At 50.4% G+C, this 22707-nt stretch overlaps 1 protein-coding gene and 1 long non-coding RNA gene across 5 annotated transcripts; one reads left to right on the top strand and one right to left on the bottom strand.

Moving 5' to 3' along the window:
* Window positions 1-1055: 1055 nt before the first annotated feature.
* Timeless (timeless circadian regulator) lies at window positions 1056-22193 on the bottom strand. Its single transcript, XM_076920601.1, has 29 exons — window positions 22084-22193; window positions 15028-15179; window positions 14723-14876; window positions 14520-14634; window positions 14363-14425; window positions 13146-13247; window positions 12825-12980; window positions 12465-12598; window positions 12196-12283; window positions 11765-11941; window positions 10934-11151; window positions 10605-10708; window positions 10313-10482; window positions 7828-7953; window positions 7579-7730; window positions 6918-7015; window positions 6714-6831; window positions 6426-6627; window positions 5634-5779; window positions 4137-4222; window positions 3934-4051; window positions 3764-3846; window positions 3463-3605; window positions 3106-3280; window positions 2952-3020; window positions 2730-2848; window positions 1632-1851; window positions 1417-1512; window positions 1056-1318 (listed from the first exon to the last, which is right to left on the bottom strand). Exons 2-29 carry the CDS (start codon window positions 15122-15124, stop codon window positions 1245-1247), a joined length of 3603 nt encoding a protein of 1200 aa, XP_076776716.1. The 5' UTR covers window positions 15125-15179; window positions 22084-22193; the 3' UTR covers window positions 1056-1244.
* Window positions 1193-5822, top strand: LOC143436355 (uncharacterized). 4 transcript variants are annotated; one of them, XR_013106453.1, is made up of 5 exons: window positions 1193-1333; window positions 1504-1598; window positions 1728-1809; window positions 2820-3213; window positions 3505-5822. It is a non-coding gene; the product is annotated as an uncharacterized LOC143436355 (long non-coding RNA). The 4 variants fall into 4 exon arrangements; XR_013106452.1 differs by having other exon boundaries at window positions 1504-1613; XR_013106450.1 differs by lacking the exon at window positions 1728-1809.
* Window positions 22194-22707: the final 514 nt, after the last annotated feature.

Here is a 22707-nt window from a genome sequence, read left to right as displayed (position 1 = left end):
GCTGCAGTGACGGCTCCCTGGTGAGACTGCATGCAGCTTTTCCAGAGGGCCGTGTTCAGTTCCCAGCACCCACATCCAGTAGTTTATAACCGTTTTTGTATCCAGCTCAGGAGGATCCAGCCCTTCCTCTGGCCTCTGTGGGCACCCGCACACACACCTGGCATATACTTAGAAACATACATGATTTATTCTCAACATTTTCTGTTTGCTTGTTTTCCGTAAGGTAGGGTTTGACTAGCTTCTCCAGAATTCAAATTCAAAATCTTAGCAAAGCCTCATGAAGAGCTGAACCAACAGGCATGCACCCTGTGGCCAGCAAGATGAAGGGAGCATTTCCATGTGACATCGCCATTGTGTCCACCAGAGAAGGCAAAAAGTCTCTCTTCAAAAGTACATTTATTACCAGGCAGAGGTGGTACATGCCTTTAATCCCAGCACTTGGGAGGCAGAGACAGGCGGATTTCTGAGTTCAAAGCCAGCCTGGTCTACAGAGTGAGTTCCAGGACAGCCAGGGCTACACAGAGAAACCCTGTCTCGAAAAAAAGAAAAAAAAATACATTTACTGTCAGGTTGAATTTTTTTTTTTTTTTAAATTTACATTTATTGGCCCAGGTGTAGGGTGTATCCACTCTTTCCCCTCTCCCTCATGGCAGTCCTCTTGCCTCTGTCCCCCACACGCTGGGATTAAAAGCACATGCTACCACACTCAGTTCAGGAAATGTCTTCTAACTTTACTCTTAAAGTTCTTCCAAAGACACAACAGATGGCTGTCTGGTTGCTCTGACATCAGCAACTATTAACTTTACATGTTTAATATGAAACACAGATCAAGGATGTTTGTCAGCCCGAGTAGGGCATCCCAACTCGGCCTCAGCTGCAGAAACCGGCTCAATGTGTGTGCTGGGATCAACCACTGGAAAGAAAATGGGAGGAACCCAGTGCCTGGTGAGGACGGTATGAACGCCCATGTCCTGTCGTAAAGCTTGCTGTCTGAAGCCAGGATGCAGTCCAGAGACGAGTGAGTCCAGTCCGCCTCCAACATTCCACACTCTTCATTTGCTATGGGATGGATCCAGAGACCGGCTGTGCACGCAGATGGACCTGGGGCAAGGACTGACTGCAGAGACTCCACCCAACACTGCTGCCTAAAATTCCTGCACTGTCATCATAGAGAAGGTCACTCTCAATGCAGGCAAAGTGTCTTCTGCGCCTTCCAACTCCGGTCTGTCAAAGGCATCTGGCTTTCAGTCATCCTCATCCTCATCCTCAATCTGAAACCGTTTCTTCTTGTGGATTCTTGGAGTTCCCAACACTGCTGCTATGTGAATGACCGGTAAGAGACAGAAACGGAAAACATCTAAGTATGTAAAAGGATAAGGCAAATGACCAGTGTCTCCGCTGAAGATAGGGTCCTACCTTGTCTCCCCGCCTCATCATCTTCCTCTTCGTCGCTGTCCAGCAGTTGCCGCTTCTTGGGCACTGACTTCCATTCTTCCTCCTCAGGGGCCTCCTCTGAAGTGATGTAAGACACAGTTAGGGAACTGGCCCTACATTGCTTCAAACACCGTACAGCCCTGATGCCTACACGGTGGCACAGAGTAAGTCATCGAGAGGTGAGCATGGCACTTCACCTTCTGGAGACTCCAGGCCTGCTCTCCTCTTACGAGCTGACGAAAGGGCTCTCAGGGCTTCTGCTCGGTGTTCCTCACTGGGACTCTGCTCTCCAGGGATTTCTGGATTTGGCTCTGGCTCTGCTTCCCTTTCCTCCTCATCTTCTTGCTGACTCAAAGAAGCAGCCACTTTCCGAAGGTGGGTGGAGCTCAGTTTGGCTGGAATTCGCCAGAAGGTTTCCTACGGGAACACAGCAAGTGAAATCACGGCCAGGGAGGACCAGCCTCTCTGGCCCCTCTTCTGCTCTACTGTTCACTGAATAGGCATGACCCTCTGTCGGGAATGACCCGTGGGAGTTGTGAACTTGGCTTACTACTCATAACATATACACCCGGCATCTACCTCAGTGCCACACCAGGTAGCAGTCACTGTAAATACAGCTGTTAGCAACGAATACAGGAAAGGATCTGGGGCACGCAAAAAGTGAAGCTGTAAGATCCACGCTCAGAATCAATGGGGGGCTTAGGGCGTAAGCAAGATGCTATAGTGCCACTGGACTGGGCGCCAGAGCAACTATTCCCACTTCATGAGTCAGACAGGCAATAAGATTGCTTCTCTGAGGAAGTGCTGAGGTGACCCTTGAATGCTGGTTGAGGGTCAAAAGGAAGAAGGTATGTGGGGGTGTACACATGTCTGTGTGTGTGGACCTTGGATGTGTGGCTGCAGCCTTCCAACAGGATTGGGAACATCAGCTGGTTATGCCGACCTACTATGTGCAGGGTAGAAAGTCATCCAGGATGACTGTAGTGTGAAGCAGGTGTGAGTGGACGGCCACACAAAGACAAACGGGCCTCCTGGAGGCTGTGACACACAGTGCTCCAGACAGACAAGGGGCAGTGTGGAACATGGTTTAGGGGAGAGGAGGGAGAGAGGAGAGAGACTCGAGCGGGACCTGATGTGGGAATCTTGGGAGGCAAAGCTAAGGCAGCAGGGAGGATCCGGTAACAGCACAGTGCGCGCTGAGTAGGACCGGAGATCCCCGGCTGGTAGGGTTCCGCTCGCGCTGAGTAGGACCAGAGATCCCCGGCTGGCAGGGTCCCGCTCGCTCTGACACTTGCCTGCCCTGAGCTGGGCGGCCGGATCCCAAGCTTGCGTAGCAGATGCTGAAACTGCTCGTTCTCCATTGCTTCCTCATTTTCTTCCGTCAGAGGCACCAGAGGGATCGCCTGGGAGCAGCCTGTGGACATGGTGCAGACAGAGCCGACAGCGCACGGTGACAATGTGACAGAGGGAGTGCTTCAGGTCACACCGGGCCCGGCCACCCAGTGTCCAACACTTACCATCCTCTTCTCGGTCGCTTGCTGCGCGGATCAGGGAGCTCTGGAGCCACAGGAGGGGAGCAGAGAGGCCTGGGCGAAGAGGGGGAGCTCGTACTTGATCCCCCTCCCTTCCTGACCCTCCACCTCTGACATGTCTCCCAACTGAAGTCCTTACCTTCCTGACGCAGGCTCTGACCGAGGTTTTCAGCAGAGAGAGATGAGCTGCCCTGAACCTGTCCTGCTGGCAAGCCTTCCTCACTCTCGTCTTCACTCTCACCTTCTGGTAAGTGTTCCTCTTCCTCTTCTGGATCTTCCTGCCAAGAATCTCTCGGGGACTCTTCTCCATTCTGCTGAAATTCATTGCAGACACAGGAATGAGAAAATGGCTTCAGGGTCTCAGGGGGAGTTAGTGGGCTTCTGGCTTCTATGCACCCACAGAAGGGCCCGGTCTGAATAGCCTGAGGCAGGAGGAGTCCTACGGTACTTTAGTGGGGTGAGGCACAGGCTGGAAGAGCCAGGATAGAATTGTTACCGTGCAAGAAGGCACCAACTTCTTTCTCCGTTTCTTGTATAGCTGCCTCCGCTCAGACACCAACCCCAGGGCCAACAGTTTATCCACTACTCGAGCCCGTGAACGTTTGGCTGTGATATTCTTCATGATATGACCAAGAACATCTGCAGAGAGAGTGCCTTTGGATACCCGAGAGCAAATAGGAAGGAGTAATGGAAACCAGAGGCTGACTCAGCTCCCTCCGGGTGACACAAACATAGCAAGTGAACAGAAGGTGGGAAGTGAGGCATGGAGTGAGGGCAGATCCTGAGACCTCACTCACCATCGGAGTCCTGGAACTCCTCAAAGAGCCGCTGTAACTCCAGCTCCTGGTCCTCTGTCCACAAGACAATCTGTGTCCCTTTCCTATTCAGACAGGGGGCAGTGCCAGGGGAGGTCTGGAGCGATTTGGGGCTTCCTCACCCCAGCTCCATCTAGAGGCTCTGGCGTTACCTCTGGAAGTCCTTGACACTGTCGGCCAGGCCCATCCGCACCAGATGGCTGATGACCTGCTTGCGTGTGCGGGGAACAGCTTTCAGGTGTGCCAAGATGGCTTCTATTACATCCTGACCTGTGGAGAGGGAATGGGGCATAAGGAGGAGTCTGGGACCCAGACTGCCCTCCTCGAAGTCTCTCCAGATCTCAAAGCCTCACACCTTCCACATCCTTGTGGGCGAGGTATAGCTCCTGAAGCTGGGCCTCTTCCTCAGGGCTCCACACAGGGGCTCTGTGGCTGGAAGATCTGAATGTTGAAAGAGGAACAGGTGTAAGGAGGCCACTGGTTTACAGAGACAAGGCGGAGCTCTCTCTGGTCATGTCAGACCCAGGGCGGAGCAGGTAACTCGGCAGAGACCTAAAATACGCCTCTTCATTTATTCTCCACTGAACAACCCCAGAACCCAAACCAGGAGATTTTTGATCTTGGTCTACAGAACCTCACAGTCCAAGGACTAAGCAAAATGGGAAAAAGAGCAGTGTGTGTGAGAGGAGACCAAAGGAAAGACGCTTGTGTGTGTGTGTGTGTGTGTGTGTGTGTGTGTGTGTGTGAGAGAGAGAGAGAGAGAGAAAGGAGACCAGAGGGAAGACCCTAGTGTGTGTGTTTGTGTGTGTGTGTGTGAGAGAGAGAGAGAGAGAGAGAGAGAGAGAGAGGAGACCAGAGGGAAGACGCTAGTGTGTGTGTGTGTGTGTGTGTGTGTGTGTGTGTGTGTGTGTGTGTGAGAGAGAGAGAGAGAGAGAGAGAGGAGACCAGAGGGAAGACGCTAGTGTGTGTGTGTGTGTGTGTGTATGTGTGTGTGTATGTGTGTGTAAGAGAGTGAGAGAGAGACCAGAGGGAAGATGCTCGTGTGTGTGTGTGTGTGTGTGTGTGTGTGTGTGTAGACCAGAGGGAAGATGCTAGTGTGTTTGTGTGTGAGAGGGAGAGGAGACCAGAGGGAAGATGCTAGTGTGTGTGTGTGTGTGTGTGTGTGTGTGAGAGAGAGAGAGAGAGAGAGAGAGAGGAGACTAGAGGGAAGACGCTAGTGTGTGTGTGTGTAAGAGAGTGAGAGAGAGAGACCAGAGGGAAGATGCTCGTGTGTGTGTGTGAGAGAGAGAGAGAGAGAGAGGAGACCAGAGAGAGAGAGAGAGAGAGAGAGAGAGAGAGAGAGAGAGAGGAGAGACCAGAGGGAAGACGCTAGTGTGTTTGTGTGTGACAGGGAGAGGAGACCAGAGGGAAGATGCTGAGAGAGAACAGGTGAGCAGAAGACGAACATCAATGTGAAGCCTATCTTATTTTACAAAGGTCTCATATAACTCAGGGTGGCCTTATATTTGCTTTGTAGTCCAGTGGACCTTTAACTCTGACCTCACTGCCTGTCTCCTAAGTGCCGGGATCGCAGATGTACCGCCACACAGCTTGTCCTCGAGCATGTTTTAAGAAAGCACACAGAAAGAAACTGCGGGGCCTGGCCCACTGTCCTCAGCAGCCACCTCTGAAGGCTGCTGACAGAGAAGGAAACTAAAGGTAGAAGACTTAGTCCAGCCTTGTTCCCATTCTGGGTAACCTCAGGAAAAGCATCTCACCTCACCAGCCTACTCCCTTGACTCAGAAAGAAACATTAGGTCAAATGTTCTGCAAGTGAACCTCGTCTCCCAGCTGTCCCCGGCCCTGAGCTTACCCACTGTCAAGGGAGCCATATCCCTGTGTCATTTCCCGAACCACAGCGGTGTTCTTCCAGAACAGGAGCTCCACAAATGCTTTCTGGTTCACTGCGGCCAACGCAAAGAACTTGCCAAGGATGTATTTGGCAAAAGTCACTAGCTCCTGTTGGAAAATAAAGCTACCATGGCACCTCAGCTCAAACAAATTCAGACCTGCCCATTCCCAGCTTGCCTCTTCCTCGCTCACGGTATCTTTTCTATCCTCCATGCAGCTCCCCCAACCTGCCTGCTGACCTCTCTACTGCGTTCTCATCTCTGACCTAGTGCCTCACCCTTCCTTTCTCTTAAGAATCACCCACAGGGCCAGGCAGTGGTGGCGCAGGCCTTTAATCCCAGCACTTGGGAGGCAGAGGCAGGCGGATTTCTGAGTTCGAGGCCAGCCTGGTCTACAGAGTGAGTTCCAGGACAGCCAGGGCTACAGAGAAACCCTGTCTCGAAAAAACAAACAAACAAACAAAAAGTCACCCACAGGGGCTGGAGAGATGGCTCAGCAGTTAAAAGTACTGTTCCAGAGGTCCTGAGTTCAATCCCCAGCAACCACATGGTGGCTCACAACCATTGGCTCACAGCCATCTGTAATGGGATCTGATGCCCTCTTCTGGTGTGTCTGAAGACAGCTACAGTGTGCTCACATACATAAAAATAATTTTAAACAAAGAAAAAGAAAAACAAAATCACCCACACCCACACTGTGCACGCTCCTTGGCAGCCCCCGACCCCACTGAGCACCCTCCTTGGCAGCCCCTCACTTTGTAGGCTGCAGCAGCCGGGTCACTAAGCAGCTGATTGAAGAGGCAGAAGAGGGAGAGCTGGAAAAGCAGGGCGTCCATCCCCAGGTCGTGGGCCAGCCGGTGCAGCATCTTGGCAATGCAGTGGTTGGTGTGAGCACTGTTCTGCCGGTAGCTCCGCAGGAGAAGTGCATAGGCCCGCACGATGGTTGAGGATGCGAAGCTGTATCACAGCACGGAGGGAAATTATTCAGCATTGGACAGAGACTGCTCATCCTCACAGGCCCTGCCAGTCTTCTCAGCCCCTACCGTTTCAAGTAGTCCAAAAAGTTAAACTCCTTCTCTGACACCTGGACAACCTGCAACTCCTCTTCCTCATCCTCTTCCTCTTCCTCTTCTGCATCTTGTTCTACCGGCTCCTGCTGCCCTGTACAAAGAGTGAGGATTGCTGGGTTTCTGCTGTGCTGGGTAGAGCACAGCTGTGAGGAGAGACGGGGAAGAATGGAGACTCACGGGGAAGGGGTGCGCAGAGGATCTGTTTTAGCAACTCCATTTCTTCCCCCGGGGAAATGACGGGCGAGCCAAACACATTTCCTTCAGGCCACACTTCCCTGGAGGAAGACAGAAACGGGTTTCATCACAGGAAACTGGAGTTGCAGTTAGGACTAGAAGGAAAACTTAGTACTTTTGTCAACTGAAAGGAAGAGTATAAATGGCTACCTCAGAGATGAGACAAGCTAGGGACCTTTTTCTCACAAGCACACTGCTCTTGCAGACCTGGGCTCACCCACACGGCAGCTCACAACTGCCTGGAACCACAGCCCCAAAGGATCTGAAATCCTCTTCTGGCCTCCACAGGCAAAAAGGAGCACACGTGGTGCGTGTACATACATATATTCAGGCAAAATGCTCCTACACAGAAAAGAAGTCTGACCTACATCTATAAGTAGAAGTAAAACATAGCCGTCCAGTGAGACTCACGTGTCTGTAGGCAGACACATGGTATCTCTACACAGAACCAACACTGAGAGGTCATCCAGCCTCCAGTGAGACACACAGAGGCCCACAGCCTCGGCTGAGACGCTTCTCTTCTGAACTCTTGAGAACCCTGGAGCCCAGTGAAGGCCTCCCCATTCCCTCAGAGTTCAGGAGGGTTGGGACACAGGATTCTTACCGGGCAGACCGCAGCAGGGCCAGGGCTTGCGGGGCCTGGCCAGCCGTAAGGCAGTCTTGGATCCTCACCATGGCTTCTACCCGCTGCTCCTCCACCGGCACCTCTGAGGCCGCATCAAAGGGGACAATGGTGTCCACACTGAGCTCAGGGTCCTATAGACAGACACGGCCATGGGAGCAGAGTGGGAGGAAACCTGGACTGTCTACAAGAACACTGTCCTAAACAGGGTATAATTCTCTAACCACCAACCTGGGCACACTGCAGCAGCTGCTCTGACAGGGATGGCCACATGGCCTCCAGTTCCCCAGGGCTATGTGAGAAGGCAGCACCCTGGTCCTGAACCTTCTTTTTCTTCTTTCTCTTTTTTCTTTTGTTCTGTGGGGAAAACACTGTATGGTAGAGGCAGCAGAACCACAAAGTCTCTGTCCAGCGTGTTAGTGCAGTGTAGGCAGAGGAGGATAAGGAGCAGCCGTGGTGTGTGGAGGAGGCAGAGGAGGACGGGGAGCAGCCGTGGTGTGTGGAGGAGGCAGAGGAGGACAGGGAGCAGCTGTGGTGTGTGGAGGAGGCAGAGGAGGACAGGGAGCAGCTGTGGGGTGGGGAGGAGGCAGAGGAGGACAGGGAGCAGCCGTGGGGTGGGGAGGAGGCAGAAGAGGACGGGGAGCAGCCGTGGTATGTGGAGGAGGCAGAGGACGGGGAGCAGCCGTGGTGTGTGGAGGAGGCAGAGGAGGACGGGGAGCAGCCGTGGGGTGTGGAGGAGGCAGAGGAGGACGGGGAGCAGTCGTGGTGTGTGGAGGAGGCAGAGGAGGACGGGGAGCAGCCATGGGGTGTGGAGGAGGCAGAGGAGGACGGGGAGCAGCCGTGGTGTGTGGAGGAGGCAGAGGAGGACGGGGAGCAGCTGTGGTGTGTGGAGGAGGCAGAGGAAGATGGGGGGCAGCAATGAGTGCTGTATTTCCTTGTCCTACCCTCCAGGAGAAACAGGCAAGTCAGGAGGAAGAAGCCATTAAAGTGGGCAAAAACTCTAATGCAGATAAACAGAAAATGTTTATTTCTTTTTCTTTCTTTTTTTTTTTTTTTGTTTTGTTTTTCAAGACAGGGTTTCTCTGTAGCCCTGGCTGTCCTGGAACTCACTCTGTAGACCAGGCTGGCCTCGAACTCAGAAATCCGCCTGTCTCTGCCTCCCAAGTGCTGGGATTAAAGGTGTGCGCCACCACCGCCCGGCCTTTATTTCTTGAAGTAAGAGTCTGTCTTTGATGTGTTTGATTATGAAGTCCTTGAATCAAACACCATCCACAGGAATCCCCATCCATCTGTCCATCTGTCCATCCCATTTGCCTTTTTGGGGGTGGGATGGGGTGAAGACATGTAGCCTTGGTTATCCTGAAACTCACTAAATAGACCAGGCTGCCCTCAAACTCAAGAGATCCTCCTGCCTCTGCCCTCCAAGTACTAGGATTAAAGTTGTGCTCCATCACGCCCAGCTGACAGCAAGAGCTTTCAACCACTGAGCCACATCTCTAGCTGTTCTGACACAATTTTAAACTGTAAAAACCTTAAATGTAGGAAGGTCCTGGCATTTAAAAAAAAACAAACAAAACTTTGTGTGTGTGTGTGTGAAAGAGACAGAGAGAGACAGAGAGACAGAGAGACAGAGACAGACAGACGACAACTCCTTCCATTGAGTGAGTCCTGGGCTCTAACTCCTCAGGTCGTCATGCTCAGAAGTAAATGCCTTTATCTACTGAGCTATCCTGCTAGCCCCATACCAAAAACAAACATGGTTTTGCAAAGCAGATCTGTATCTTTAAGACAGAAATTCCTTGGAGGTATTTTTGGTTTTGTTTTGTTTCTTAAAGATTTATTTGCCAGGTGGTGGTGGCGCACGCCTTTAATCCCAGCACTTGGGAGGCAGAGGCAGGCGGATTTCTGAGTTCGAGGCCAGCCTGGTCTACAGAGTGAGTTCCAGGACAGCCTGGGCTACACAGAGAAACCCTGTCTCAAAAAAAACAAAAACAAACAAAAAAAACCCCTATTTATTTATTTATTTATTTATTTATTTATTTATTCTATGAGTGCCCTACCTGCATGTACACCTGGGTGCCAGAAGGGGCATCAGATCCCATTATAGATGGCTATGAGCCACCAAGTGGTTACTCAGATTTGAACTCCGGACTTCTGGAAGTACAGCCAGTGCTCTTAACCACTAAGCCATCTCTCTAACCCTCCTTGGAGTTTTTTCCTTGGCTTTTGTCTTTGGCTTTTGATCTATTTTCCAGTTTTGGACACAATCTCAGTTTAGTGACCTGGAGGCTGACATGGGTTGCTTGAGTGTATTCTAACTGTACTTGATACAGGACTAGCCTGACCTACTTACTTGTGTGTGTGTCTATAGTATGTATGAGCCTGTGTGTGTCTGTCTACATTGTGTGTAAAGCTGTGTGTGTGTGTGTTGTATGTGCGCACACGAATGCGAGTGTGTGCACCTGTACATATGAACGCATGGCAGAGTTGGCATGACTGTGAGCCTGAGTGTATCTACATTGTGTGTGTGTGCACACGTGAGCGCACACCTGCACCTATATGTATAAATGCATGGCAGAGTTGGCATGCTTCTACCTTCCCTTTTGAGACAGACAAAAAGTAAACCCAACGGGCAATTCCACACTGGCAAATGCCACAAGCCTCTGACCTTTACCCTCCCCTATAGCTGATCCCACACTCTGGGGCTGCCCTGTACCTGCACCATCAGGTTCCCACGGCTCCGACAAAAGCGCTCCAACATTTTGAGGAAGAGGTGGGTGGTTTCCACCAGGTCACGAAGGAATGAGCGTGGATGGTATCTCTCATCAAACTTTCGAAAGAGTGCCAGAAACAGTTCTCGGTACTCCATCATATAGAAAATGTTGTCTGGGGGCGGGAACAAGAAAGGAATGAGAGGGCTGGGAAAGGAGAGATGACGTTAGGACCTGGATGAGAGTCTAATCAGGAAATGGGGAAGGCCAGGGTCAGAGCCCAGGCCAGGACCTCACTTTTGATGATGCGACCGCTCTCCCTAACAGCCTCATCTGGACACATGTCCATCTCGTTCACTGTGGCCAGCAGCTCCTGGTAGGCCTTCAGAGCCAGGTGCATCCTGCCAAAGTGGACGGCAAAGGGTAAAATAGAGGGGAGGCACCTGAAGGCTCTGTCGCACATAAACGCCAACACCTCCCCTCAATGGTACTTCCAAAATGAGAAGAACCCGCCAGTCCCATAGCCTGACCACCTCAACCTTGAACAAGGAAATTATTATCTAAGATTCTGGTATTCGGACTAGGCCAAGGTACCCCCTGTGAGCCCTAACGGCCGTCCCCCTCACCTGCGTGCCCAGGAGGCAGCCTCCTTGCGGTCTGTCAGCATCATCTCATAGTAGTTGGTGAGGTTCTGCTCCACAAAGTGAAAGGTACGGACACTGAGGGTCTCAGAGACAAAGCCGGGGCGGAAGGCAGCAGCTCGGTTGAAGGCCGTGAAGAAAGCCATAGCCCACATGTAGTAGGTCTCATCATGCTGCTGCGCTTTCCCCCGAAGCAGGTGATCCTAACAACAGACCACCATGGCCTCAGGGTGGCTATCCCTTCCAGCCTTTCTGGCCTGTCATGAGGGGTTGGACCCTGGATGCTAACACAGTATTTTCTAGAATCCCCAGTTCCCAGTCTCCTGTTGCTCTCCTCAGGTCTGTTCATACTCCTCTCCCTTTTCTCTGCGCAAATTGTTCCGGAGCCATTATTTTCTTATTAAAAAAAAAGATTCACTTTATTTTTAATTAACATATATGTGTCTCTGTGTGGGTTTGCACACATGAGTGTGGATGTCCCTGGAGACCGGAGCAGGGAATCAGATCTGAAGCTTTAGTTACAGGCAGTTTTGAGTAAACTGACTTGGGCACTGGTATCAAACTCTGCAATAAGTGGTTTAAACTGCTGAACTATCTCCCCAGTCCCACCTAGAACTTCTATTTTTAGTCTTGCTAATAAACCCACTCCTCAGAATCTTCATTCTGTCCGGGGTCCCACCCCCTGTGTAGTCTGCACTTCAGGTCAGCTTTCCCTGGGCTTCTTGGCAGGCTGTCCTTCACCGAGCACATCACTGCTCTGGCTAGCATCTCTCTGCTCTACCCCTAACTGCCTAAATGTCCTTCCTGGGCTCTCACCTTGACTGCACCCATGAGTGGGTTGTAGCAGTTCTCCAAGAACTCAGAGCAGAAGTCTCTGAGGAAGAGCCTCACGTTCAGGACAGAGCGGCGATGAACGGACAGCTCCTGGGCAGCCTGGCGACGCTTAGGCACCCTCCTGGGCTGCTTTCCTAGATCTGAGCTGTAGTTCTGGAGCTGAGAATGGACTGAGGCATTAGAGTAAATCCTGGCTACCCCCAAACCTTGCAGTTCTTTCTATAGCCACTGTTCTGAAATTTTCTAAGAAAAGATGCCTAGGAGGACACCTGCCTCCAGTAGCGGTGAGGCTGTCAGCGGACGTGATATGGTCAGTATGTGTGCTGTCAGCCAGGTTCTAAGCCGGACACAGAGCAGCCTGGACTCCAGAGAGGGCCACCCTTCTCAGGTGCCACACACGGATGCATACTCACGTTGTGGAGGCCTTTGTGAAAGATGACATCCCTTTCTCCAATAGATTTCAAGCCCTGGACAATGTAGGAGCCCCCAAATCGAGAGTGCCTTCAAGCAAAAACAAAAGGGTTCCAAAATGACTCCTCAATTCTCCCCGAGTATTAGACCATTCTCTTTCAGCAGCAGCTCTGAGAGAGCTGGTTTTAAAGTATTACCCAGCCTCAGATTGATCAAGTGTTCGGTGTTTGCTGCTGTGAGTCAGATCACAGCGGAGCAGCCTGCTACCCACCTGTTTCCTCGCTGGAGGGCCCGAGTCCTCTTCTCGGCCATCTCCCGTTGGCGCAGCACCTCCAGTTCTGCCACATCGGTGCTTCGCTCCTGAGCCAAGCGTCCCTGCCCTACCCCGGCCAGCTGCTCAGGGTTCTGGGTTTGGAACAAAGAGGGAAGGATCACCCAGGACAGTCATATTCTAGACTTAGTTCACTCCTACTTAGAAGGGAAAACACTAACACTGAGGACTGTTGATGGGCCTCTGATGGAAGACGCAGCTAGGGCATGCATCGCTCGCCCTCCTCAGGTAATGCTCCATCACCACCAGGGTAGTGCAGAAGCACATGGCGGGGACTAGGAGACTAACGTAAGGTCTCACCTGGTCTCTGAACATGAGGGAGACGATCTCCAGCACATGGAGGCTCCACTGCTGCTCAGCGGATGAGCTGGACAGGAAGAGGAGCAAGTCATCCATGCCACTGAGGTGAATTGCCCAAAGAAGCCGGTCGTGGACACTGGCATCATCATCGATCCTCTGAGCAGGCAGAGAGGAGGAGACGACACACTGAGCTCCACTCAGAGTCCCTGACTCACCGTGTGGCTAAGGCTACTCCCCAGACTCATAGAAGACAGAAAAGCCTAAGACAGGGGAGTTCACACTAACCAGCGTAAGAACTCAGATGCCCCCCAACCCTCTTACCTTCTCCTGCTCAAGGTTGGCTGGGACATGGAGAATATTTCTGACCAGCAGAAGGATCCGTTCAATCAGCAAGTTGTCTTCTTCTTGCCGATCCTCCCAGCCCTGGGCAAGAGGAGAAAAAAAAAAAAAGACTGCCTTTAAGACTGAGCCCTGAGGGGCTGGAGAGATGGCTCAGAGGTTAAGAGCACTGACTGCTCTTCCAGAGGTCCTGAGTTCAATTCCCAGCAACCACATGGTGGCTCACAACCATCTGCAATGATCAGATGCCCTCTTCTGGTGTGTCTGAAGATAGCAACAGTGTACTCACATACATAAAATAAATAAATCTTAAAAAGAAAAAAAAAAAAAAAAAAAAACTGAGTCCTGAGAATTGGGACTAAAAAGAAGGAAAAGGCTCAAAAGGCTCAGTGGTTAACAATGCTCTCGACACAATTGTGATGACTGGAGTTCAGATCCCAGTGCACGATCAACAAGCCATGTGTCTAGAAAAGCACCTGTCATTTGCTTCTGTGTGCACATGTACACATACACACACACACACACACACACACACACACACACACAAACTTAGATAAATTTCTAAAAATAAAATAGAAATAAAAGCAGGCATGGTGGCACAATTCTTAAATCCTAGCTCTTGGGACATAGAGGAGGAAGGGGTGGTGGGGTGGGGAGGGGATGTTGGGAACCATCTCTTAGTTCCAGGCTAGCCTGGGCTACAGAGTGTCTCAAAAAAAGAAATAAAGCAAAATAAGAGTGGCACAGGCCTGTAACCCCAGCTCCTCAAGTGACTGAGGGAGAGGGACTACAAGTTCAAGGCCTGCCTAGAACACAGAGTGAGTTCAAGGTGAAGGGCACTTAGAGCACTTATTGTTCTTGCAGAGACCCTGTGTTCGGTTCCCAGCATGTGTGTGTCAGTTTCATGATCACCTGTAACCAGTTCCAGGGGCTCTAACAACTCTTTTGACCTCTGAGGGTACCTGATGCACAGGCTGCACATACATATAGGTAAGGAAAACACACATATGTATAAAATGATTTAATTAAAAAGAAAGGAGAAAGTAAGGAAGCAAAGAGAGGAGGAGGCTGGGGGGTCGGGTCAAGCAGTCCCAGGGTGGCTACCTTATCTCTAAGGGCTGAGGACCTTCCTAGGCCTAGCGGAGATGGAGGTACTGACTGGCCCCACCGTGGGATGTGTGAGATGCAGACTCACTCACCAGCTGCAGCAGCTTATACAAGGTCTCGCTGAGGACTCCAAATGCCTTCTCACTCGCAAAGGCCTGTGGAACAAGGAACAGTCCATAGATAGTGCCAACCTTCTCTTCCCTTCCTCTCCAAACACTGACCCAGTGTCCCTGAAGAACGACCTCTCACCTCTTTGTAGGCCTGTAGGTAGGTTAGAACCTGCAGAAAATGGTGTCGTACACCAGGGTCCTTAGGCACACTGCCAAAGCAAAGCAGGGCTGGCTGAGTCAAATTTACCATCAGCCTGGGGAGACAGTGAAGACGGAGTGGTTAGGTTTCCTTGCCAACAGAGACACAGCCCGTGGTACAAGTTGAAAGGATGAGGAGCAAACCTGATCACAGCGTCAAAGAGAGGCTTGTCCTGGCGGTGCTGCGTGAGGATTGGCAGGAGGTCACTCTGCAGGATCTGCGCAGCCCCCAGCTGCTGCCGTACATCTCGAGTCTCGTCCTCATGCCTCAGGTATCGAATTAAATCCTTCACACTCTCTGTGGAGACGGGATAAAACACTTACCGGAACACCAGAGGAAGCTGCCCAGGTGCATGCACTGTGTTGTACCCACAGCAGGAGGAATTCACCAGACCTCGATTTGGTGAGGTTTTTTTTTTTTTCTCTTGATCCCTCAAAAGATTTCTCACCCAAGCAATCCGGCTCCTTGTGGTAAGTGCCTCCTTCCAAGTACCCAAGGGCGCTACACGTGGCTAGAAGTTCACAGTTCATCATGTACAAGTCCATACGCCAGAGGCCCAACTTAGCAGAACGGGCAGTGGAGACAGTGAGGCCTGTGGGACTAGGAAGAGGAACATCCGTGGTAAAGAAACTGAGCAAGCTGTGACTCACACTCAGGAACATTCTGGGCGAGCCCCTTAATGGCTTCCCTTTTGTCAGAACCAAAAGTGCTGCTCCCAAATCAGCTGTGGTGCACTGGAATCAAACCCAGGGAGGCTCCTGTGCATGGTGGGTGCATGCATGCTCTACCACTGAGCTGCATCTGCCAGCCCCAGGAAAAACTTTTTGTTAATGCTTCTTTCTAGCTGACTAGAAGCCAAAGAAACTCCAGTTTATGAATTAAGGCCTGGCCCATACTACATACAGCCAGATCCTGGAACCAGAGAAACGTGTTTCAGAGTAAAGATAACCCAGTAGGAAAACAGGGATCAGTGCTGAGATGTTCACCTCAGAGACCTCTGCAGCCGTGGGAGGGGCTAGACTGGATCTTCCATCTTCTACATATTCCACGTACAGCCCTCGTCTGCATATACCACAGGGGTTAGGAGTCCTAGCTTGGGGCTAGCGACATAGCTCGGCGGTAAAGAAGCTTGTCACTGAGGGTGCTAACCTGAGTACTATCCATGGAACCCACACGGAAGGAGGAGGAAACTGACTCCGGCAAGCTGCTCTGACCTGCACATGTTCCCCTCCCTCCAAAAGAAAATAAAATTCCCAGTCCCAGCCATGCAGTGATTATATATAAGATTTATAAATGTGAGAGCTAGGGAACCAGAGGTATAAATGTCTGCCCCACACTTGTGTGTGTGTGTGTGTGTGTGTGTGTGTGTGTGTGTGTGTGAGAGAGAGAGAGAGAGAGAGAGAGAGAGAGAGAGAGAGAGAGAGAGCCAGAGGTCAATCTCAGATATCATGATATCATTCCTCAGGCACCTCCACCTCATTTTAAAACAATAGCTCTCACTAGCACTGGGGTCAGGGCTTGCTGATCAGTGAGCTCTAGGGATCGTCCTGTCTCTGCCTCCACAGCAATGGAATTACAACCACAAACCACAAGCCTGGTTCTTTATGAGAGTGCTGGGACTTGAACCCAGGTCACTGTGCTTGTACTTTCATCAAGTGAGCTATCTCCTCAGACTGCTGTGTAGGACTTACACCCCCTGGGAGCTCCTCGGCTTCTGAGGCACTGGCATTTGTAAAGAAAGCTCTTTCCCTGTCATCCAGGAATTTCAGTGGAAGTCAGCTCTGACAGAATGTGAAGTAGAGGCAGCAAGCAGGAGAAATAAACTCCCTGCCTCTGCCCCAGAAGCGGCAGTTTCCTCTTATGGGGCACTTCCCCAATTATCCAGATCCCTGTGCCCTCAGTAGATGGCACAAACCCAGAACCTGAGTGACTGGAACCTGACATTAATATCACAGATGCACACACACACACACACACACACACACACACACACACACACACTGCATCTTTACCCTCTCCTGTGGAAGATTAGGAATATTCATCAATCTTCTCCTCTAAGCATCTTCAGCTGCACCTTGCTCTGCATGGGAAGCATCCTCTAAAAAGACCCTTTCTGGCTGTGATCCCTAGCTTTTAAGCCCTGACTCCACCCCTACGGGAGACAGATAATAAGCCTCCCAAAGCCCAGATGTACCGGTTGATGCTATCTCCCTGCCTGCGCTCAAGCTTGACTTACGTAACTGGTCTACTTCCTCACGTTGCCCACTGTCCTACTACCCTACCCCGATGCCACCCCCACCGCCATCCTACCATCCTACTTCCGAGCCCCAAAGCCCAGCACTACAGGGAGCCAGTGAAATGCTCACTGTATGACCGGAATGGAAGGAGCCTTTTCTTTGGCCCATTCTCAGTGACCTGGTCTCTGGTGAGCTAGCTTCTGTACATGCAATCCGACTCTGCTCAGACACTCAGCTTTTCCAGGGAGACCACTGGTGTATTATGTGTATGCTTATGTGTGTATATGAATGTATAGATATGTGTATGTCCACACACATCCATGAGAGACCAAAGGCCTTTCTGTCTTTTCCAAGGGTGGACCTAAGAAGCTAGCCAAAAAAAGATCAAAGAGCTGTCTCAGTTGAGGGGCACTTTCAGCAGCACCCAGTGTTTACACCACCCCACAAAAAAGGTAAGCAGAAACTCTTTTTATTTATTTATGCTTTCCCCACTTTGGGACAAGATTATTCTATATATTCCTGACTGTCCTAGAAATCTGTATGTAGACCAGGGTGGCCTCAAACTCACAAAGATCCTCCTGCTGTAATAAAGGTGTGCTGCACCATGTCTGGGTCTGCTTTTAATCATGGGTTGCCGTAAAGGGCTGAAATTCCTATTGAAAGTTCCTTTCCCCCAGTTCCAGGGAGTGGCTGTCAGGCTGTGGGACTCCTGACCGTAGTCTTTGACCTACTTTTCCCTTTACACTGCCTCTCCATTCAAAACAGCTGCAAGGGATTAGGAATGGAAGTCCTGGCTCTCTTATATAACGTCCTGCCTGCCCTCATCTGCCAGAATTGTTTCTTCTCTTTCTTCTCTACCAAATGTTTTGACAGCAACAGACAAAAAGGAGTGGGTAAAAACACTTCCACAGAAGCTAAAAGTCCTGAGTACAGATCCCAAGGATGCACACAAGGCGTGAGAGTGGTAGTGGCTGTCCGTAAGGGCCAGCTATGCCTGGGATAAGCAATGTAGCAGCGTAAACAAGAAAGACTGCCTCAGACTGTAAGGTGAGAACTGACTCCTCAAAGTTGTCATAAATGTAAGAAAACAGGGTGGATGCCAGGGACAGAAAAATTAAGAGTCCACCCTCCTTTTTCCCTTCTTTGCTTTAGAATTTGGAGGCAAGAACGTTTTATTTTTCTTTTCATTCAATTAACTAAAACCTGTTTACTCAGTCTGTCTGGTCTCATCTCTCCTAGATAGCCGATACTGCGCATACACAACCACGTGGCTCAGATCCGTGGACTGTTTGCCTTCTCTGGCAGTTAGGACCTTCACTCAGGAACTTTTTTTTTTTTTTTTTTTTTGGTTTTTTTCGAGACAGGGTTTCTCTGTGTAGCCCTGGCTGTCCTGGCACTCACTCTGTAGACCAGGCTGGCCTCGAACTCAGAAATCCGCCTGCCTCTGCCTCCCAAGTGCTCAGGAACATAAGCATTCATGTCCCAATACATAAAACTCCTCGTGGTTTATTCCCTCCATCTTGGAAGCTTCCTCTGCTTCTGTTATTTCCCAAAGTTCCAAGCCTATGTGACTTTCAAGATGCAGTCTACACACCATTCCTCCATGAGCTTTCCCCTGAGCACCTGCAGGTCAGGGATGGAAAAATCTGAGCAGTCTACACAGGTAATTCTCACTCCAACACCTGTGCTGTCTTACATCAGGGTGACCAGGACAATACACCTGTGCTGTCAGCATACCCAGGACAATCCTCTTTCTTTACTAACCACTGCCTTATATATTTTTGAATGCACTAAATCCAGTAGCTTCCATTCGGGAGATACAGTTAAAGCCTGCAGAATGCAACTGTATGTGAGGTCAGAAGATGGTGTCCAAATCCTGGCTTCAGCGTGTGCTGCAGACTGGTCTATCCTTTACCAAACCAGCCTCAGTTTACACCTCTGGAAAAGAAAGAGTACTCTGGCAGCCATGGAGAGGTCTGCTCAGATTTCTCATCACGAAAGTTTGTGTTGGGGCTGGAGAGATAGCTATGCAGTTACAAGCGCTGGCTGTTCTTCCAGAGGACCCAGCCACCACATGGCAGCTCATAGGAGATCAAGCATCTCCATAGGCAAAAGCACAAATACATGCATATACATGTAATTAAAAATAAAATTGTGGGCTGGAGAGATGGCTCAGAGGTCAAGAGCAGAGTCTGCTCTTCCAGAGGTCCTGAGTTCAAGTCCCAGCAACCACATGGTGGCTCATAACGATCTATAATGAGATCTAGTGCCCTCTTCTGGCCTGCAGGTGTACATGCCCAGTAGAATGCTGTATATATAACAAATGAATCTTTTAACAAAAAATAAATAAATAAATAAATAAATAAAACTCTTAAAAAAGAATGAAAGAAAGTTTGTGCTGGAAATGTAGCACAGTTGTAGGGTGCTTATCTAGCAGGCATAAGACTCTAGGTTTGATGCCAGTACCATAAAAATAAATAAATAAGCAGGTAGGTAGACAGACAAACACAGAAGAAAAAGAGACAAGGGATACAGTTCAGCAGTAGAGTGCTTGTCTAGTATGGGCAAAGCACTGAGTTCAATCTAGTGCGTATTTGCGCTCATTTAAATAAGTAAAAACAGAGCAAGCAAATTCGGACAAACAGCGAGCGGCCACCACGAGGATTCACATCGTCAGCCTACTCTTCCCAGGCAATCCTCGCTCCAGAGTTTCCATTAGAGTGGCGGCCCTTCCGTCCAAGGTTCTCCCTGCCTCCAATCCTGCTCCCTCTTAACTCTAGCATACGAAACCTGCTCTTGCCTCTTGCACCCGACTCCATCTGGATGTCTGCCTCCTGGAGAATCGGAAGTGACACTGAAAGATGGCTAATCTACCTCCTGTATGTGCACTCCATTAACATACACTACTGTACCTCCCTCGTGTGTGCTCCATTAACACACACTACTGAACAAAGCTCTAGTTTTAGGCTGGGCATGGCACTGCACACCTGTAATCTCCAGGCTTGGAAGGCGGAGGCAGGAGGATCATATGTTCAAGGGATCCTTCGTGAGAACACCCTGCCCTGGGCTCCCAGTCCTGGGGTTTCAGATGTGCCCCACCACACCCAGTGTAAGCAGTGATAGGACTGGGACCCAGGGAACTAGACGGTAGTGTCATGGCTTGGTGTGGTGGGCCTTTGGTTCAATCCTCCCTATGGGAAGAACCACACAGCATGGTAGCGGCCAGCCCAGGCTACAGAAGATCCTTTCTTGTTAAAAAACCCCACCCATGCCCACAATATAGTCTTAATGATCTCCCAATGGTCACCTTTCAAGCTGCTGCCATTCTTCCATCTACATGTAAGTTATTTACTTTGAAGACTGCTCAAACCACAGTTGTGATTTCTCGAACCAGAAGCTATCCCCTTCTCCTGTGCCATGAGAGGCATTTACATTTTGTGTACCGAATAGTCAAAGCAGATTGTTTAAGATGGCTGACTGCCTTCATTAGCCTTAGAGTTTGTGAGGCACAAACTCTAGTTATGATTTCCAGGGAGTGGGGCTCAGGCAGGTGTTCTGAAAATGCTCCTGGGGCCTGGGGATGAAGATGGGGATGGAGCTGGAGTTCACCTGGCTTGCCAAGAGTAGGAATCCCTGGGTCCCAGTCCTATCACTGCTTACACTGGGTGTGGGGGCGGCACATCTGAAATCCCAGTACTGGGAGCTCAGGCAAAGTTGTTCTCAAAATGGAGACCAGTTTGGGAAACTTAGGGAATCTTTACCTTTAATTAAGGCAGGGAAAGGGAACTAGAACATAGTGTCAGGGCTTGGTGTGGTGGGCCTTTGGTTCAATTCTCACTATGGGAAGATAGAAGAGAAAAGTGCTTCTCAGGTGATTCTAATATAATTCAGTTGACAGCTGCACTTAAAACGTCAACTCCTGATCCCAGGGATAATGTAGGTGCTTAATAAATGCTGTTCCCTAGACTGAAGTGGACAAGTCTGGACGGTAAGGGAGGGAGGTTAAAGCTGCCAATGTGGAGGCAACAGGACGCAAACCACTGAGCACAGAGTGGAAGAGCTGGGGAGGATTCCTGTCAGTGCAGCTGCAGAAGTTACATCCAGTCCTCGAGACCAGGAACCCTACTCTCATCTCTCAGCACCGAGCGACACCCACGATACATTACTAACAGGCTCAATAAACTTTGTTTATTGGCACTGATAATAAACAAAGGTACAATACTTCAGGGACACAAAGAGGGGAGTGACCAGTACTAGGGAGGCAGAGGCTAGTGAACACCTGTGAGTCTGAAGCTAGCCTGGTCTACACAGAGAATTCCAGCCCAGAAAGGACTAATACTAAGACTCCGTCCTTTTATTTATGATTCATCCCTGTGTGTGTTCCTGTTCAGATATCAATGTCTGAACAGGATTCAGTTCTTTCCTTCCACAAAGTGAGCTCCTAGGACTCCATTCAAATCCTCAGGCTGGCAACAAGCAACCCAACCTGCTGAGGTTTCTGTGAGGTGACCAGCTTGGAGGGCTGGATAATCTGAATTACTGAGCTTACGTGACAAGAACTCTCCAGCAGAGGGAGTTCAGGTACCTTGAGATACGAATGAATGTGAAGCAAACACATCCTTTCTCTGAGGTTGGAAGTCAAACTGGATGAGAAAAATGTCAGGGATGCAAGACACCCACCCGAGTAAGCAAAACCGTAAGCGACCAAAATGGGGTTTCAAAGTAAATGTAAAACTACGGGCTTCAGTAGTTTTTGTTCTTGTTTTTTGTTTTTTTTCCAAAACAAGGTTCTGGTGACAGCATCAAGGACAAGGAAATGACACTCCAGGAAAGAAGCTTAGCTAATGGTTTTCGTCCTAGCTGACATCTCCAAAGTTGTGTCCTCCCTAGGCAAGAGGATCGAACCCAGCCTACGGAGACCCCAAATTTGTGAATCCCGACTCCTGACGACCTCCAGACCGCTGTGTCTTTCGGGTCTGGACTGCATGACAACCCCCGGGAAGCTTCTGCTCTGCTCTCGGAACTCGAAGATCCTGGCTTCAAGGTCCCTTCCCTACCCCACGTTCAGGGTACGCAGAGACCCGCTAGGACGCGGCTGACGCTTCGCGCGCTCGCCCCGGAGCAGGTCAGAACGCGCGTGCGCGCCGGGAGCCCCGCCCCCGCCCTTCAACCGCGCGGCGGGAAGGTGGCCGCTTGTTACCCCGCTGCTCGCCGCCCCGCCGCCTCGGGGATGCACGTTGTCAGCCCTGGGTCCGACCGACACTCACCCGCTCTACGCGAGTCCTCTGAAGCCTCACAGAGCCAGCGGCCCCGAGGTGCGGGGGTCGCAGCCTTTCCCGCCACTCGGCAGGGAGCGACCAGTCCGCGCCTGCGCGGGCGGGAATGGGGCGGGGCGGGAGTGGGGCGGGGCGAGGTGAGCCGGGCGGAGCCACTGGACTCCAGACGAGAGGGAAGATTGGATAAGGGAAACCCAAAAGGACCATTTTATGTGAGTCGGACATCTGCGCTAAAGTAAAAACCAAAACTCTATGGGTTTTCTACTGAATTATAATAAGAATCAAGATCGAATTAAGGGAGAATTTACAGACGTTCTTCCCCTTCCAGTCAAGTGGACTATTCCAAAGTCTTAAATGGCTAGTTAGAAAAGATGTGTTTTATTCTGTGAGGAAGTGCAGAGTTTGGTGTTTGGGATGGAGTTTAGGGTTATCTGCCTTCTTGTAGGCATATGTTTTAAAGCTTGCAAAGTATGTACAAGGAGGCTTAGAATAGAAGGATCTGCAATAAATATTCCTGTTCGTTCAGGGTCACCTGCGCCCCTGTTGAGACGATGCTATTTTACCAACAAATACAAGATAGGGCTCAAAAAAAAAAAAAAAAAAAATCATCTCCGA

The sequence above is a fragment of the Arvicanthis niloticus genome, chromosome 22 (genome assembly GCF_011762505.2).
Source record: "Arvicanthis niloticus isolate mArvNil1 chromosome 22, mArvNil1.pat.X, whole genome shotgun sequence".
Taxonomy (NCBI): Eukaryota; Metazoa; Chordata; class Mammalia; order Rodentia; family Muridae; genus Arvicanthis; species Arvicanthis niloticus.
Note: the sequence above shows the minus strand (reverse complement) of the source record. Positions and strands in the feature narration are given on the sequence as shown.

Bases quoted from the DNA above. Each gene is read 5' to 3' on its own strand.
- Timeless (XM_076920601.1), bottom strand. From the start codon at position 15,124: ATGGACTTGTACATGATGAACTGTGAACTTCTAGCCACGTGTAGCGCC. The intron at 12,981-13,145 runs GTAAGAGGGTTG...CTGCCTGCTCAG, and splicing joins CCAACCTTGAGCAGGAGAAG to AGGATCGATGATGATGCCAG. The intron at 7,016-7,578 runs GTAAGAATCCTG...GTCTTCCTCCAG, and splicing joins GCCCTGCTGCGGTCTGCCCG to GGAAGTGTGGCCTGAAGGAA.